At 40.9% G+C, this 17638-nt stretch overlaps 1 protein-coding gene across 1 annotated transcript in view; it reads left to right on the top strand.

Annotated features, from left to right (window-relative positions):
- Positions 1-13624, top strand: part of LOC115195863 (cadherin-20) — a 40803-nt gene extending 27179 nt beyond the window's left edge. Inside the window, exons 8-12 of the mRNA XM_029756181.1 lie at positions 8040-8176; positions 9088-9209; positions 9473-9590; positions 10835-11086; positions 11358-13624. Coding sequence (XP_029612041.1) covers positions 8040-8176; positions 9088-9209; positions 9473-9590; positions 10835-11086; positions 11358-11887 — 1159 coding nt within the window. The 3' untranslated portion in view covers positions 11888-13624. The remainder of the gene's footprint in view (positions 1-8039; positions 8177-9087; positions 9210-9472; positions 9591-10834; positions 11087-11357) is intronic.
- Positions 13625-17638: the final 4014 nt, after the last annotated feature.

Here is a 17638-nt window from a genome sequence, read left to right as displayed (position 1 = left end):
CACACACAAACGCACACACACACACAGACATACACACAGTCAAATCAGTAAAGGAGGGTACATAGAGTGCTGCTGATGCTGGGTCTGCCTTAAACATTGACAGCTTGCCATTCCACATCTACTGGTGTGTGTGTGTGTGTGTGTGTGTGTGTGTGTGTGTGTGTGTGTGTGTGTGTGTGTGTGTGTGTGTGTGTGTGTGTGTGTGTGTGTAGGGTCTAAACCAGTCTGACAGACCAGGCGATTCTGCCAAGAACTCTCTCTGTGTATAGCTGAGAACTCTCTCCATTTTCTCTGTGTGTACTGCTGCACAATGATGGGTCAGGAAGCTTGCCATTGGGAGTTTAGTTCACACTGAGTTTAGTTCACACTGAGACAGAAAGGAGAGCTAAGGAAGGAGGGAGGGAGGGAGGGAGGGAGGGAGGGAGGGAGGGAGGGAGGGAGGGAGGGAGGGAGGGAGGGAGGGAGGGAGGGAAAGAGATAGATCACTATACACAGAACATAGGTGTGTTCTTTCAGGTCTTTCCCAGTAGGATCCTAAATCGACTTAATTTCCTTCTTTGAGACGCTATGAATATGGGATTAAACTGTGTCCTGAAGTAGTGCTCCCCCCCATTCATCTGGCTTCATCTCTGAGTGTCTGTCTGTTTACTCATTGTTGCGTGATGTTCTCTGAGGAGTGCTTTGGAAAGTGGCCCGTTGTGGCAGGAGATGAGCCAGCCTGTGCAGCACAGCACAGTAAAGCCCATCGCAGGTACACACACACATCAGCTCTGTGCTGCAGCTCAATTTGGCAGAATGCAGAGATATTGCTGATTCGATCACAACTGAGACGGTTTGAGAGGCAGTTTGTCGTACCTCCAACCTTTACCGCAATGCCTTATTAAAGAAAGCGTAATTTCCATTGGCACTTTGAAGTCAACCCAGGTTGGGCTGGCATTGGTGGGCTAGCTCGAATTGCATTTCCCTTACAAAAGAAGATTTCAGTTTTGAAACTGCAGTAAAAGTGTAGTAACTGCATTCGACTGTGGTATTTGGACGCAGTAATTGCAGAATAGCTGCAGTGTACTGCAGTTATACAGCTGTCGTAGCATTTGCTGTCATTACATGTGAAGACTGTTAAATAATCAAATAAATTCTCTATGTGTAATTATTCTATGATTAAACGAATCACGGAATAGTAATTAACTAAGAAATCAAGGCACCACGGGAAAATGTTGTTTAGAGAGTTACGATTTCCCGAATATAACTCTTCAGATATTTTATTATCTTATTGATTACAGTCTTCTATTAATGTATTATTACCTCATCAGTCTCATTCCTGAATGTCGCAAACCCTTGGATATCTGCACGAACCCTAACATTAATCATGAATCAGCGATATACAAATTGGCTTAACTATGTATTTACTAACTAACTAATCAATCACATAATTACATAAACACACACACAGTAGGTCATACATTGGTTATTAACATGACACAAAGAAAAGTCCCTTGTGGACGAAACCAATATGACAAATTGGTAGACAAAGGAAAGGGGTGGGGACAGCTCAAGAGGGGGAAATTCCGAGTCGATAACTACATTCATGGAAATGCTAATTCTTTGAACATGAACAACCGCTGATTTGAAAATAAATTTCAATTTCAATTTCCATATTTACAAGTTTATGTCTTTGTTGTCCCTTTCTGCGATCGCCGGACAGATATTCGACAGAAAGTCTCTGGTTTGTCTACCAGAGTTCAAACTATTTCGTAGTTGTAGCTTGTTATAATGGATATGTCAGAGTACCATTCGGTCGTTCGAACCGGTTGCTTTTACCAAACTAAAGTACTTAAACAGCTGCAGCCTGAAAAATTGTTCTTTAATTTGTAGATTTCTTAGCCATTTCAACGTGGGATTGATCTCCAATTTCTCTGGTCTTGTCCTTTGGTAGAGTTGCCAACCATTTCAACTGGTCTAATGTAAATTTTGTCGGAAGTGGGTTTTATACTTTTAGTAGAAAAGGAGGCATTCCATGACACCATGTAATATCTGTGCTCACGGGGGCGTGGCAACTGACTGATCATAAGTCACTATGAAAAATAATTCTCATTTAGAAGACTAAGGTCACATTGTTATCTTTCCGAAAGCATTCCTATAATTAATAATTTATTTTATACAACATTCAGATGCATACCTCATAATTGAGAAGTGTATACAAACGAAGAAACAGTAATGTGTGTCTCCTGTCCTTTATGAGGTCACCAAATGAAACAAACTCGACAAGACTTTTCCTTAAGTGTCCACGGACCACTAAAACTGCTTGGAATACAGAGTGGGATAGAGAGGACGCTGTAGAGCTGATCCTTCAGATCTTCACAGGAGAGTTATGACACTGCACTCTGACTGCAGTTACACTGAAAAAATACTGCAGTAAAAAAAACAGTGTTATTTTGGACGCAGTGTACTGCAGTTATACTGGACTCTGAATGCAAACTTTTTTCATAAGGGTGCCCCCAGAATTTAGAAAGGTTGTCATGTCTGTCATGTGGCTCAGTTGGTAGAGCATGGAGTTTGTAATACCAGGGTTGTGGGTTCAATTCCCACAGGGGGCCAGTGTAGAGAAAAAAATTTATGAAATGTATGCATTCACTACTGGAAGTTGCTCTGGATGAGAGCGTCTGCGTAAATGTAATGTCATGAAAGTGCATGAACACACACGACCCTTCCCCTAAAAATGTCACTTTTAAAAGTGTAGTAACTGCGGTTGACTGTGGTATTTTGGATGTAGTAGTTACAGCTGAACTGCAGTTATTCTGCAATCTAACTGCAGTTACACTGCAGTAAAAAAACTGTTATTTTGGTATAGTGCAGTATAACTGCAGTTCAACTGCAGTAATTGTGTAATTACTGCGTCCAAAATGCCAAGCTCAGTGGGACAATGTATGTGATGCCACGTGACCACGTGCAGTTGGAGCGCGGGAGATTCCAGTTCAATGCACTCACTATACTTTACGGCTCTGGTTAAATAGAATAAAGAAGAACTCATGTTAAAAAGAACAATAATTTTCTTTAGTATTTCTTGAACAAGAAGATGCAACAGCTCATGCAATAGATAAAGATATGTGCATGCTTTATATTCACACCCCTTGACCTTTTCCACATTTTGTTGTATAACAAATTGCATTTAAATGTATTTACTTGAGATTTGTTGGTCACTGCCCAATATATTAATAATGAAAAGCTGAATTGTCTTTGATTCAATAATTATTCAACCCCTTTGTTATGGCAACCCTAAACAATTTTTGCATGGACATTTCAAACACAGATACAACCACAAATACTAGGGATGATTTCCAATGCCTCGCAAAGAAGGGCACCTATTGGTAGATTGCAGACACTGAATATACCTTTGAGCATGGTGAAGTTGGTGAAGTTAATTACACTTTGGATGGTATATCAATACACCCAGTCTTTACAAATATACAGGTGTCCTTCCAAACTCAGTTGCCGGAGAGGAAGGAAACCGCTCAGGGATTTCACCATGAGGCTAATGGTGGCTTTAAAACAGTTACAGGGCTTAATGGCTGTGATAGGAGAAAACTGTCGATGGATCAACAACATTGTAGTTACTCAACAATAATAGCCTAAATGACGGAGTGAAAAGAAGGGAGACTTTATAGAATAAAAATATTCCAAAACAAGTCACTAAAGTAATACTGCAAAAATGTGGATAAGCAATTCACTTTTTGACCTGAATACACAGTGTGATATTTCTGGTAAATCCTATAGAACACATTAATGATTACCACTCTCCATATGTTCAAGCATAGTGGTGGCTGTAATCATTATGGATTGGGGAGTTTTTCAGGATAAAAAAAAGAAACTGTTGCTAGCTCATTTGTTCTGGGATATAAACATTGGGTTGTTAAATTACCTGAAATACACAAGGTCCTCTACTCCAACAATTAATCCACAGATTTTATCTATTTATGTCATATTCATCGTTATGATGGGACCAAAACGCAGTGGCTGCAGTGCTCATCTTCTTCTTTTATTTTACTAAACGTGAACACTTAACAAAAATAACAAACAACGACAAAATAGTTCTATAAGGCTTACCAGCTATACAGAAAATAACTACCCACAAACACAGTGACAAAAACCCCCTACTTAAATATGGTCTCCAATTAGAAGCAACGAAGAACAGCTGCTTCCAATTGAAACCAAACATGAACATAGAAATAGACTAAATAGACATAGAAATAGACAACATAGAACATTTCCCAAAAACCAAAGACACATAAATCAAACACACCCCTGCCACGTCCTGACCATACTATAATAACAAAATGAACCCTTACTGGTCAGGACGTGACAATATATTTATTTTTGTTTCTAGTAATCTCTCCTCCTTCAGGCTTCTTCTTCTTCTTCTTTGGACTTATGTGGGTACAGTGCCTTGCAAAAGTATTTTTCCTATTTTGTTGCATTACAACCTGTAATTTAAACACATTTTTATTTAGATTTCATGTAATGGACATATACACGAAAAACTCCAAATTGGTAATGTCAAATTAATAAAATAACTTGTTTCAGAAAATTCAAAAAATAAATAAATGGAAAAATGGTGCATGCATATGTATTCACCCCCTTTGCTATGAAGCCCCTAAATAAGATCTGGTGTAATCAGTTACCTTCAGAAGTCACATAATTTGTTAATAACCTCTACGGGCTAGGGGGCAGTATTGAGAATTTTGGAAAAAAATATGTGCGCATTTTTAACTGCCTCCTACACCAACTCAGAAGCTAGAATATGCATATTATTGTTTAGGTTTGGATAGAAAACACTCTGAATTTTCTAAAACAGTTTGAATGGTGTCTGTAAGTATAACAAAACTCATATTGCAGGCAAAAACCTGTGAAAAATAGATTTTAAAAAATGAGAATTTTGTGACTGTACTATTTAGTGTCATTGTTTTAAAGATACCACAGTGAGAAAGGATTCAGTTCGCAACTCCTACGGCTTCCACTAGATGTCAACGATCTTTAGAAAGTTGTTGGAAGCATCTGTCATGAATACAGACCGAATTAGAAAGCTTACAAGTTGACACGTCATCACTTCATTTTTTGCGCCTGCGCATGAATCTGAGAAGAGTGTCTTTGTCATTATCGTTTATTCTAGACACTTGATAGGTTGTGTGAAAATATTACCGATGTTTACTGATGTTTCACGTTAAAAATGGACCAAAAGATTAATGCTAAACAACGTTTGACATGTTTAAACAAACGTAAATAGATTATTTACTAGGTTTTCTTTAGCTTTTCGACGTGACTTTACACTGCCCACCTCATTTTGTGGGAGCCTACTGAACGCTAACTATTTGGACATAAATTATGAACTTTGTCAAAAGAAACCACATTTGTTCTGGACCTGGGATCTCTGGCAGCGCCTTCTGATGGAGATAATCAAAGGTAAGGGGATATTTAGAATGTTATTATCGATATTAGATGATGCTAATGCTAACGGTTTAGCTTAGCTTAGCTTAGCATATAGCTTATTGTTGTTAGCATAGTACCCAGTTTATGCAAAATGTGATTTCCCAGTAAAGTTATTTTGAGATCTGGCCATTCGGTAGCAATTACGAGATGATAATATATTATTCTTTGAATGACAATATTATAATTTACCAATGTTTTCGAATAGTAATTCCGTGATTTGTAATGCTGGATTCACTGGGTGCATTCGAGCCGAAAAAAATTCTGAATTTCACCGCGACTGTAAATGCTGTTTTTGGATATAAATATGAACTTGATGGAACTAAAAATGCATGTATTGTATAACATAATGTCCTATGAGTGTCATCTGATGCAGATTGTCAAAGGTAAGTGCATAATTCTAGCTAGTTTTCTGTCTGTTGATGCCCTTCTTTGAATTGGCTAAACATTACACGCAGCTATTGTCAATGTACTCTCCTCACATAACCTAACTTTATGCATTCTCCGTAATGCCTCTGAAAATCGGACAGCGTGGTTAGATTTAGGAGATATATCTTTCAAATGGAGGAAAATAGTTGATTATTTGATTATTTGAAATGATTACTCTTGCAGTTTTGAATTCCCCGCCATGGTCACATGACAATGAATCCCAATACCGGGATAAGATCCTCAACAGGTTTTAAATAAAGTCCACCTGTATGCAATCTAAGTGTCACATGATCTCCGTATATATACACCTGTTCTGAAAGGCCCCAGAGTCTGCAACATCACTAAGCAAGGGGCACCACCAAGCAAGCGGCACCATGAAGACCAAGGAGCTCTCCAAACAGGTCATGGACAAAGTTGTGGAGAAGTACAGATCAGGGTTGGGTTATAAAAAATATCCGAAACTTTGAACATCCCACGGAGCACCATTAAATCCATTATTAAGAAATGGAAAAAATATGGCACCACAACAAGCCTGCCAAGAGAGGGCCGCCCACCAAAACTCACAGACCAGTCATGGAGGGCATTAATCAGAGAGGCAACAAAGAGACCCAAGATAACCCTGAAGGAGCTGCAAAGCTCCACAGTGGAGATTGGAGTATCTGTCCAAAGGACCATTTTAAGCCACAGAGCTGGGCTTTATGGAAGACTGGCCCAAAAAAACATTGCTTAAAGAAAGAAATAAGCAAACACATTTGGTGTTTGCCTAATGGCATGTGGGAGACTCCACAAACATATGGAAGAAGGTAAATGTCAGATGAGACTAAAATGTAGCTTTTTGGCCATCAAGGAAAATGCTATGTCTGGCACAAACCCAACACCTCTCATCACCCCGAGAATGCCATCCAGTGAAGCATGGTGGTTTCAGCGTCATGCTGTGGGGATGTTTTTTGTCGGCAGGAACTGGGAAACTGGTCAGAATTGAAGGAATGATGGATGGCGCTAAATACAGGAACATTCTTGAGGGAAACCTGTTTCAGTCTTCCAGAGATTTGAGACTGGGACGGATGTTCACCTTCCAGCAGGACAATGGCCCTAAGCATACTGCTAAAGCAACACTCGAGTGGTTTAAGGGGAAACATTTAAATGTCTTGGAATGGCCTAGTCAAAGCCCAGACCTCAATCCAATTGAGAATCTGTGGTACAACTTAAAGATAGCTGTACACCAGCAGAACAGATCCAACTTGAAGGAGCTGGAGCAGTTTTGCCTTGAAGAATAGGCAAAAATCCCAGTGGCTAGATGTGCCAAGCTTATAGAGACATACCCCAAGAGGCTTGCAGCTATAATTGCTGCAAAAGGTGGCTCAACAAAGTACTGACTTTGGGGGGGTGAATAGATATGCACGCTCAAGTTTTCATTTTTTCTGTCTTATTTGTTTCACCAAAAAATATATTTTGCATCTTCAAAGTGGTAGGCATGTTGTGTAAATCAAATGATACAAACCCCCCAAAAATCTATTTTAATTCCAGATTGTAAGGCAACAAAATAGGAAAAATGCCAAGGGGGTGAATACTTTCGCAAGCCACTGTATATGCTCCTAAAAACCAGTCAGAAGAGGGCACATGGGTATATGCTCCTAAAAACCAATGAGGAGATTGGAGAGGCGGAACTTGCAGCACATCACTTGCAGCTACGCAGACTCTTGTTGACACGCGCGAGCAGAGTGGGTGCAATGATTGAGTAACATGTATGTGTACATTTATTTTGCAATGCTCGCGCACATGACACGAGCGTTGTGGTTGGCATGTTAGAGACTTACCCAGAAAGACTCACAGCTATAATCACTGCCAAAGGTGATTCTAACACGTATTGAGTCGGGGTTGAATCTAATCAAGGTATAGTCGTGTTTTATGTTTCATAGATTTTGTACAATTGTTCAAATTTTTCTTCCACTTTCACATTACAGAGTATTTTGTGTAGATCTTGGAGACAAAAATGACAATTAAATCCATTGTAATAACACTTCGTAACAAAACAAAATGTGGAAGAAGTCAAGGGGTGTGAATACTTTCTGAAGGCAATGTATATAAATACCGGGTAAGTGTTACTCAACATTGGTTACCCCTGTCACCAGGTATTCCATAGAGATGACCACTGACCTGGGGAAATATTTCTACATTGACATCACTTCCGGGGCGTTGATGACGGTGCTGGCACTAGACAGAGAAGAGTTATCCTGGCATAACATCACCGTCCTGGCAATGGAGATGAGTACGTCACACACACACACACACACACACACACGTACACACACACACACACACACGTACACACACACGTACACACACACACTGATACTGTTCACACATATCTATAGGGTGAGTCCCAAATGACACCCTATTGTCTACAGAGTACAAAAGAAGTGCACTATATAGGGAACATGGTGCCATTTGGGACGAAGCCACATACAGTATGCTACATACACACATATCTGGTTTATTTTCAATAAGGCCACATTATTATATTATATTGTGTGACAATATAAAACAGACTTGTACACAGCGGGAGTATTCAGGACCCAGGAGAGTCACCTTCAGTCCCCTTGTTTTGTTTTTGTTTGTTTGGAATGCACACTAACGAGGGGAGCTTTGTTTTAATTAACGGCTTCATTGAATAAAACACACCTTAATTGGGTCAAATTGGCACATATGAATCAATTGGTTATCAGAAGGAGGGGGGGTGGAGAGGGACAGGGACAAAAGAAGACAGCAGAGGAATAGAAATTATCCAGTGTGGTGGGAGGGCTGTGTTGTAGCTGTAGGCCCCAGGGAGAGATGGAGGGGGAGAGAGAGAGAGAGAGTTGTTACTTGGAGTCTACACACACACACACACATGCAGCGCAGAGAGCCAGTCACCCTCAACTGGAGAGTGCCAAAGTCAAGCTATTGATTGATCAATTGTTTGATGAAAGCTGAGAAAGTAGTTACTGCCTGCTAGCATTTCCATTGCCAAGTACACAGCTGATTAAGGTATGCAAATTGCCATTTAGGATAATAACTGAATTGTAATCTTATTCTAAGCAACCATTCTGAGTATTTCATCCTAGTCGGCATTGGCTAGTGTGTGTGTGTGTCTTGTACACTAACTTGTGTGTGTGTGTACATGTGTGTGTTTTCTTCCAGGTAATCCCAGTATGATCGGGAGTGTGTCTGTAGCTGTGAAGATTCTGGACGTGAATGATAACCCTCCATCGCTGACACAGTACTTTGAAGCATTCGTCTGTGAGAGCGCCAAGGCTGGACAGGTACAGAGGCATACATACACACACACATACACATACACATGGAAGATACACACGCAATACCCGAACAGAGGCAGACCAATAACCAGTATTTGCAAACCTGTGAATTTATCGTATGAAGAATTATTCAAAATGATGGAATACTGTAAATAAATATCAGCATAATAATATCTGTCAGTTTTACTCACAACTTGTCTCAGGTCAGTGATCCTAACTGTCTCTCTCTCCCATCTCCTGGCTGTTGTCTTGTTGTCTGGTGACCTAAGCTGATTCAGACAGTGACGGCAATAGACCCAGATGATCCTCTGGGAGGTCAGCACTTCTACTACAGCCTGGCACCAGAGGCTGCTAACAACCCCAACTTCACCCTCAGAGACAACCAAGGTAAATAAAGGCTTTATTATACAGCAGTAAAACCCACATCACTACCTGCAGGTGTATTTTTTTCTAACACTCCACCATTTTCTGTTGACATAATTTCCCTTTTGTGCTTAATTCTTTAGAGTCTAAGGTGTGGGCTTGATTTTGAATTTTAGGACCTCTTTAGGTATCAGAAACAATAAAAAAAATGTATGCAGGTATATTTGATAAAATATTGATTTTGGCCTTTACTACTAAAGCCCATGGAAACGAAATGGATTACAAATTCATAAATTGCAAAAAGGGACAGTCAAAAAATAAATAATAAGAAAAAAGGTTTTGAAGTGCCTGTCCTAAATCTAGGAGATATATAAAGGTGAAAAACTTTTTTTTTAACCGGTACCGATTACCTTCAGACGAGTCATGTGACATTTGTGGGGGTCATAGAACAAAACGGAGAACACCATCGTGTTCGTGAGAATCTCCATTTTCCATAGAGGCGTGTTCGTGAGAATCTCAATTTTCCACATTAGTAGCCCAAACAGTTCAGATGCTACCAAACAGAGGTTGGCACATCGACAGTACCGTCTTCAGACGAGTCTGAAGGGGGTCATAGAGGGGCGTGGAGCAAAGCCATAGAGTTGTTATAATAGTTTATAGGTCAAACCTTTCGGATGCTACAGACGTTTATGTGAGAAAACTGATTTTTGGGATGACTCATGGTCTGACAAACACCGCTCTTGGTAATGATGTTACATATACTGAGTGTACATACATTAGAAACACCTTCCTAATATTAAGCTGCACCCCACTTTTCCCTCAGAACAGGCTCAGTTCATCAGGGCATGGACTCTACAAGGTGTTCGAAAGCATTTCACAAGGATTCTGGCCCATATTGACTCCAATACTTCCCAAATTGTGTCAATTTGGCTGGATGTCCTTTGGGTGGTGGACGATTCTTCATATGGGAAACTGTTGAGCATGAAAAACCCAGCAGCATTGCAGTTCTTGACCCACTCAAACCGGTGTGCCTGGCATCCATGTTTCAATTGACTCAAGGTTTAAAAATCCTTCTTTAACCTGTCTTCCCCCCCTTCATCTACACTGATTGATGTGGATTTAACAGGTGACATCAATAAGGGATCATAGCCTTCACCTGGAATCACCTGGTCAGTCTATGACATGGAAAGAGCATGTTCCTAATGTTTTGTACACTCAGTGTATATACTGTATCTAACCAGGCTCCTCTCTCTCCGTCGCCGATGTAGACAACACAGCATGGATCCTGACGCGGCGTGGGGGCTGGTCTCAGCAGGACCAGTCAGTCTACTACCTTCCTATCTTGATCTCAGACAGAGAGCTGCCGGTCCAGACCAGCACCAGCACCCTGACCATCCGTGTGTGTAGCTGCGATGTGGAGGGCAACATTATGTCCTGTAATGCTGAGGCCTACCACCTACCGGCTAGTCTGAGCAGAGGGGCACTCATCGCCATACTGGCATGTATCTTTGTGATGCTCGGTAGGTCCTGATCTTGTTCTTTGAAGTGATTTTCGCCACTTCTGATCTGCGTTATACGTACTTATTAAGCTAAAGTATATTAGTATTGTCTTTGTATACGATAACATCATATTGCACTCTATACAAACCCTATTTTACCAAATCTATGTTTCTTCTATTGTATGTCTTAGTATAGTACACTAACTCACCAAACTCACTGAAGTAACCATTAATAATCTTCCATATTTGGGGTTCATGTTGTATCTGACCATGTCTCTTTTTTCTCCACTAGTGATGATCCTGCTCATGTTGTCCCTCCGGAGCCACCGTAAGAAGCCCTACCTGCACGATGAGGAAGACAACGTCCACGAGAACATCGTCCGCTATGATGACGAGGGGGGCGGAGAGGAGGACACCGAGGCCTTCGACATCGCTGCCATGTGGAACCCTCACGAGGCCCACCTAGTGGGGAAGCAACGTCAGGACATGCTGCCCGAAATCGAGAGCCTTTCACGCTATGTTCCCCTTGCATGTGTGGGCTGGCCAGGGAGCGTTTGTGTTGGTGGAGACAGCAACGTGCAGGGGTATGTGCTATCCAAGCTCCTGGAGGCGGATTTGGACCCCTGTGCCCCACCTTACGACTCTCTACAGACCTACGCCTACGAGGGTGAGGGATCGGTGGCTGAGTCCCTGAGCTCGCTGCAGTCTGGGTGCTCCAATACTGATCACGAGTATGATTATCTCAATGACTGGGGGCCCAGGTTTAAGAAACTGGCAGAGATGTACGGGGTTCTGGAGACAAACAACCCTCCCATGTGGTAGAGGGGAGGAAGGAACGAGAGACTCACCCCTATATACACACACCTTATAGGAAAGAAGAGACTGAAACATAGAGAGACTATGACTGAAACGGAGACATGTACAGAGACAGGAACAGAGAGAGAGAAATAGAGAGAATGAATTTGAAAGGTGTGCTCGCCATAGAACTGCAGAATTTACAATAGCACCACTGAGCATCGCCTATTCTCTATAGCCTTAGAGCTGGGTTGCCTCAACCCTGAGCTGGGTTGCTTCCTAACTGTGTAGTTGCCATCACCACCCTTCCCCATCTCCAGGAGAGGCTTGAGAGTAGCCTGGACTGACTGACTGACAGACAGCTAGCGCCACAAGGCCCTCAAAGCAAAGGGCTTCAAAGCACACGTTAGTTGGCCGACCCAGGCCCTAGCTACAGGCACCAGCAGCTCTTTGGTCCAAAGGGTCCCATTCCCCTCAGATGAACACAAGAGAGGGGAACGAGGGGAAAACAAGGGACTCAACATACTAGCCTTACCTTCCTGCACACACTTACGCAGGACACAAACAAACTCTGAAATGCTGACGTCTTTTTTGTTGGTTTGTTTTGACAATATTTTAGTTAAGACTTTGCTTTTTGTATTCCAAGCCACTATGACACAAGAAAAAAATGAAGAGTAAGATAAATGTTTTGATGTCCTGTTTGTCATTATTGTTGCAACCATTTTGATGAGAACTGCAATATTTTCCATTAAGGGTAACTTCATTATGTGGCCGTCTCTTATTAGTTAATTTATTTTTTCATGTGCTGTATTTATATTTCTTATAACTTATTTTTGGGAATCAAACAAACACTGGACTAGTGTTTGATGTTATCCAAGGTTGTGGGATCGGCATAAAATATGTTCAAATATGTTCAAGAGTTATGATGTAACAAATGTTTCAATGGCGTCTAATTGCAATTCTGTGTTTCAAAGACAATGTTTCTCCCAGCATTTCTCAGTGTCTTGTTTCAGACATAGAAAGGGAGATGGAAACTCTGTAATCATATTTGGATTTTAAGATTATTTGTTAAATGTATCAATTCATATTTTGTTAGTTTGAACCCTTTGTTGTTTTGCTGCTGGTTAGGAGCATAAAAGCATGATCATGCATTCATCAGGAAATGTGTGTCCCCCAAATTGCACCCTATGCAAAGTAGTGCACTATATAGGAAATAGGGTGCCACTTGGGACGTAAACACAATCTTTAAACTCTTGTTTTGAAATAAACTGTCCATGATACCACAGCGAGACTGAGGGACATTACAGTATCTGTATCTGAAATGAAGGATGGCCAGTTACCGTAAATGTTTTACTCATCATCACAAACATAGCTGGATGAGTAAATCCAGGGGATGTACGATATGGTAAAACGCATTTCATCAGGGTATCAGCCATGATTAGGGGTGTAGTCCAACTCTGCCATACATTGTTGCTTGATCCCAACCCTCGCATCCCGTCCAATAGACTTTGATAACTTTGATAATCTGCTTCTTCAAGTGCCAAATGTAAAGAAGAAGAAAATATATTTCAGCAAAACGACGCCAAATAAACAAAGGGACTTCTTTTTCAAAGATGATGTGAAATAATAGGAAGACATTTTGATCATTTTTGATTGGGTGGACTCTACTTGAAATATGTATGGTGTCAGTTATGCTACAGTATGTGGTATTTGAATGTAGATATTTGTTGTATACTTGGTAATAAAATAAGAAAATTAAACATTTTGCTGTCGTCAAGTCAAGTTGCCAAGTTTTCAAGCACTGCAAACAATGCACCTTTTTTCAGACATTCGCGGAGATCACAATAATGGTAAATGCTGCAGATGTTAGCTCAAAGGGAAATTACTTTAAATGTCAAGTGCTGTGTACTTGTCTGCAACGTGGCTTTGATTAACCGCTTTTGAGAGCAAAAAATAAAGGTGTTTAGTTACTTTTAGTACTTCAGGTATTTTAGCAATAACTTTAGAGAGAGAGCGTACTTCGGAAAAATAAATCACTTCTCTCCCCTGCAAGGAACATTAGGCGGCATTTCCCTGAAGCATGACAGAAGTGTAAGCCTTTCATAAGATAAAGCAGCTATTTAAATGTGCAATCATATATGCTAAATTGTTCTCCAGTGTTATTGCATATGACTCCATTTCCATTGCATTTCCCTCTTAAAGTACTTCATTTGCTTGACTTATTTTGTTTGGAGGCAATTGGGTTTAAAACGTTGATTAAAATCTCATTCCCCCTGTTGTCCTCATATCAGTACCTGTGCCTAAAGCATAACAGGCAACTCAGGGAGGCTTCCATTCCATTATTTCCACAACAACAATTATACAGACAAGCTTCCCAGGTGAAACTAAGAACATCCATTTCAGCCATAATGGTGTAATGATAAAAAAATATGTATATATTAATTCCATATTCTAATTAAAAGCATTAATATGTCCCTGTTGGAATTCAAAAAGTTAACCTTGGATATATGGTTTTTGTGTCTATCTGTTTCTCTCTAACATTGCAAACGACCACCCATTACAATGAGCCCATCCTGCCCACCAGCCAACCCTGCAACAGACAGACTTAGCCTACAAACAGACAATGATCCACGACTATGTTCTGTGATGCTAAGTAAGCTCATCTAGCCTCAAATGACCTCAATTAATTAATGATACTTTTTTTTCAGAGAGGAAGGGAAGAGAGGAAAGGAGGGAGAAATGGAACATTGTTCTCAAAATGTTCTACTGCTTCTTATTCACAGCCATTGAGAAGCATATACAACACAGTGGAACACTCAAATTACAAGCCAACGGTTTTGTTTTGTCTGTACATTCAGCTCTATTCTATGAGAACTGTTGTAGACATTCATGTATTATAATCACATCATATTGTCCTGCATGTCATTTATCCTGTCATTTACTGCATGACATTTTCCATTTTGCAAAGAACACGTCCAGCCACTATACCCTATGAAGTATGTGATACATGTATACTAGAAAGAACAAGGAAAACATGGAAGTTGTAGCCAACCAGTAAAATACAGTGCACCCAATATGATTAATCAGGTAATGTAAGGATTATGCAAATTGTCAATCAGTTTAAATGAGAAGTGGTTAATTAGTATAACTGAGAAAATCCTTGCAGACATTAAAACTCTGTAACTTCACATTTCCCCTGAATCCTCTCTATTCTAAATCACAAATATTAATGATGTGCTGTGATTAACCTCCTTATTAATCATTATTGCTACAGGCCTAAATCCCTTCTACAGAGCATATAGAGCATGTGTCATTATATAATAAAAAACATCTCTGTCTCTAACATCCTCCCAATACCCTTTACTGTAGTTCCCTGCTCCTTCCTACCCCTCCATCACTACCGCCACCACCTTTCACGCACACAGGCATGCACACACATGCGCACACACACACACACTCTCTTTCTCATTTTCTCTCTCTCTCTCTCTTTCACTCACACACGCACACACACACTCCTGTCCCAGTGTTATGCAGAGGTGTCAAGGGTAATTTGTCTTAAGCCTCGGTGCTCTGTCTCCCATAAGAGGGTTTCAAACTGCAGCACAAGTTAATAAGACGCCGGCTGGCTCCCTTCACTAATCCTGCCCATGGTAAACTCACAGCAGAGCAGAAGCCACTCAATCATCCTCTAATAACATGCTGTACAAAAAAGATTCACTCCCTCGATCAGCTGAAACTGGAGGCAAGGCAAACTAACTTGCACCAGACAGAGAGCGAGAGATCTGTGCAGCGTGATGGGTTATTTAAACTTTATCCCTCCAAGCTACAGTGGAGCTTGTGTTTTTTGCCGTTTGGACAATCCGTTTAACTATGTTGTGTGCTCTCTGTGTATTCAGTATAACACCAAACATTTTAAAGGCCTGGACGGATGGATGTGTCATGAATGGACTCATACTGTACCTAGCTGCTGGTTAAAGGACTGAGGCTATATCCTAAATGTCTGCCTAATCCCTATACTATGTAGGGAATCGGGTACCATTTAGGACGCAGCCTTACTGTATAAGTAGTAATGGCTGTGTAAGAGGAGAACACCTTTTCATCAGGCATTAATCCAATGAAACCTTTCCCTCTATGCATTCAGATAAATGACTGCATAACAAACACAACAAACAGTCCTAATCCTGATAGCTACCAGTTCTGCACTTTTATTACTAATGCTGCCGACAGACACCTTTATCTTGCCACCGCATACTGTAGGTGCATGGAAAGAAGGAGCAGAGGATTGGAGAAGGGGAAGGGAGTGGGAGAAAGAGAGATATATGTGAGGTGTTAACTGCATTTATCAGAGGCTATGGGTTATGTCAGAGAAGGGTAAGTAAAAATGATATCTAACTGTCCCCTGACCCTCCTCTATAGCTCCCTCCATCTCTCCATTCCTCCATCTCCTCTTCGTCCCATGCCCACCACCTCTCCAAAATGACACATTTTTGTTGCAGGTTTCAAACAAACCATAGATGAACCCAGAGTTGCTCTCAGTGCTGTTAGAAAACTGTCCAAGCTGACAGAAGTCAGATCTGACAAATTGGACTTGGCACGGAGTGTATTATCCCAATACCCCCAACGACTAAATGCTACTTTCCTGCAAAAAGAAAATGAGTGGAGGAATACTGCAAAAAATAGAGAGATCTGGAGCGTTGGGAGCATTTGCTAGGAAGTTTCATCAGTGGCAGTGTTAGATTAGGATATGGTTCAGTGTTCAGTTTGGGGTATGTATGCAGCACACACCGATAACGTTTGTATTGAGCTGCCAATCTCACAAAGCCCTCTGGCATTTTTGGGGTTGGTGCTTCTTGATTTTGCCAGTCCGTCCATCATGGCAGAGGCAGCGGCTTGTGGAGGTGGGCCTGTATGTATTCCTGTCTGATCATTATCTAGAAGAGTGAAATAAACATGTCCGTCTCTGTGAGGTTGTTGTTACGGGCTCCTCTACTCATCTCCCTTCCAATTCTCTCATCTATTTTCCTCTCCTTTCTCCTTCTCCTCTCTTTCTCCCATTTCCTGGCCTGCTTGTTTTCCAGAGAACTGAATTACTATCTTTCTTCCTGAGGCAATATTCAATACCAGCTGGAGTTATGCAAACATCTGGCCCCAGGAAGGTGGTAATTTAATAATGTATTGTTGTGAATGTTGTTTCTTCTGTCCTCACGTTATTTAGCTATAATACAGATCAAATCAAATGTAATTTGTCACATGGACCGAATACAACAGGTGTAGACCTTACAGTGAAATGCTTACTTACAAGCCAACGCAGTTTTAAGAAAATACCTAAAAAAAGCAAGAGATAAAAAAAATAACAAAAAATTAAAGAGCAGCAGTAAAATAACAGTAGCGGGGCTATATACAGGGGGTACCGGTACAGAGTCAATGTGCGGGGGCACAAGTGTCAAGGTAATCGAGGTAATATATACATGTAAGTCGAGTTATTAAAGTGACTATGCATAGATAATAACAGAGAGTAGCAGCAGTGTTGAAGAGGGGTGGGGCAATGCAAATAGTCTGGATAGCGATTTGATTAAATATTCAAGAGTCTTATGGCTTGGGGGTAGAAGCTGTTTAGAAGCGTCTTGGACCGTGACTTTGGGCTCCGGTACTGCTTGCCGTGCGGTAGCAAAGAGAACAGTCGAAGACTAGGGTGGCTGGAGTCTTTGACAATTTTTGGCCTTCCTCTGACACTGCCTGGTATAGAGGTCCTGGATGGCAGGAAGCTTGACCCAGTGA

Source organism: Salmo trutta, chromosome 6 (assembly GCF_901001165.1).
Source record: "Salmo trutta chromosome 6, fSalTru1.1, whole genome shotgun sequence".
NCBI lineage: Eukaryota > Metazoa > Chordata > Actinopteri > Salmoniformes > Salmonidae > Salmo > Salmo trutta.
This window is presented reverse-complemented; position numbering and strand designations above follow the sequence as displayed.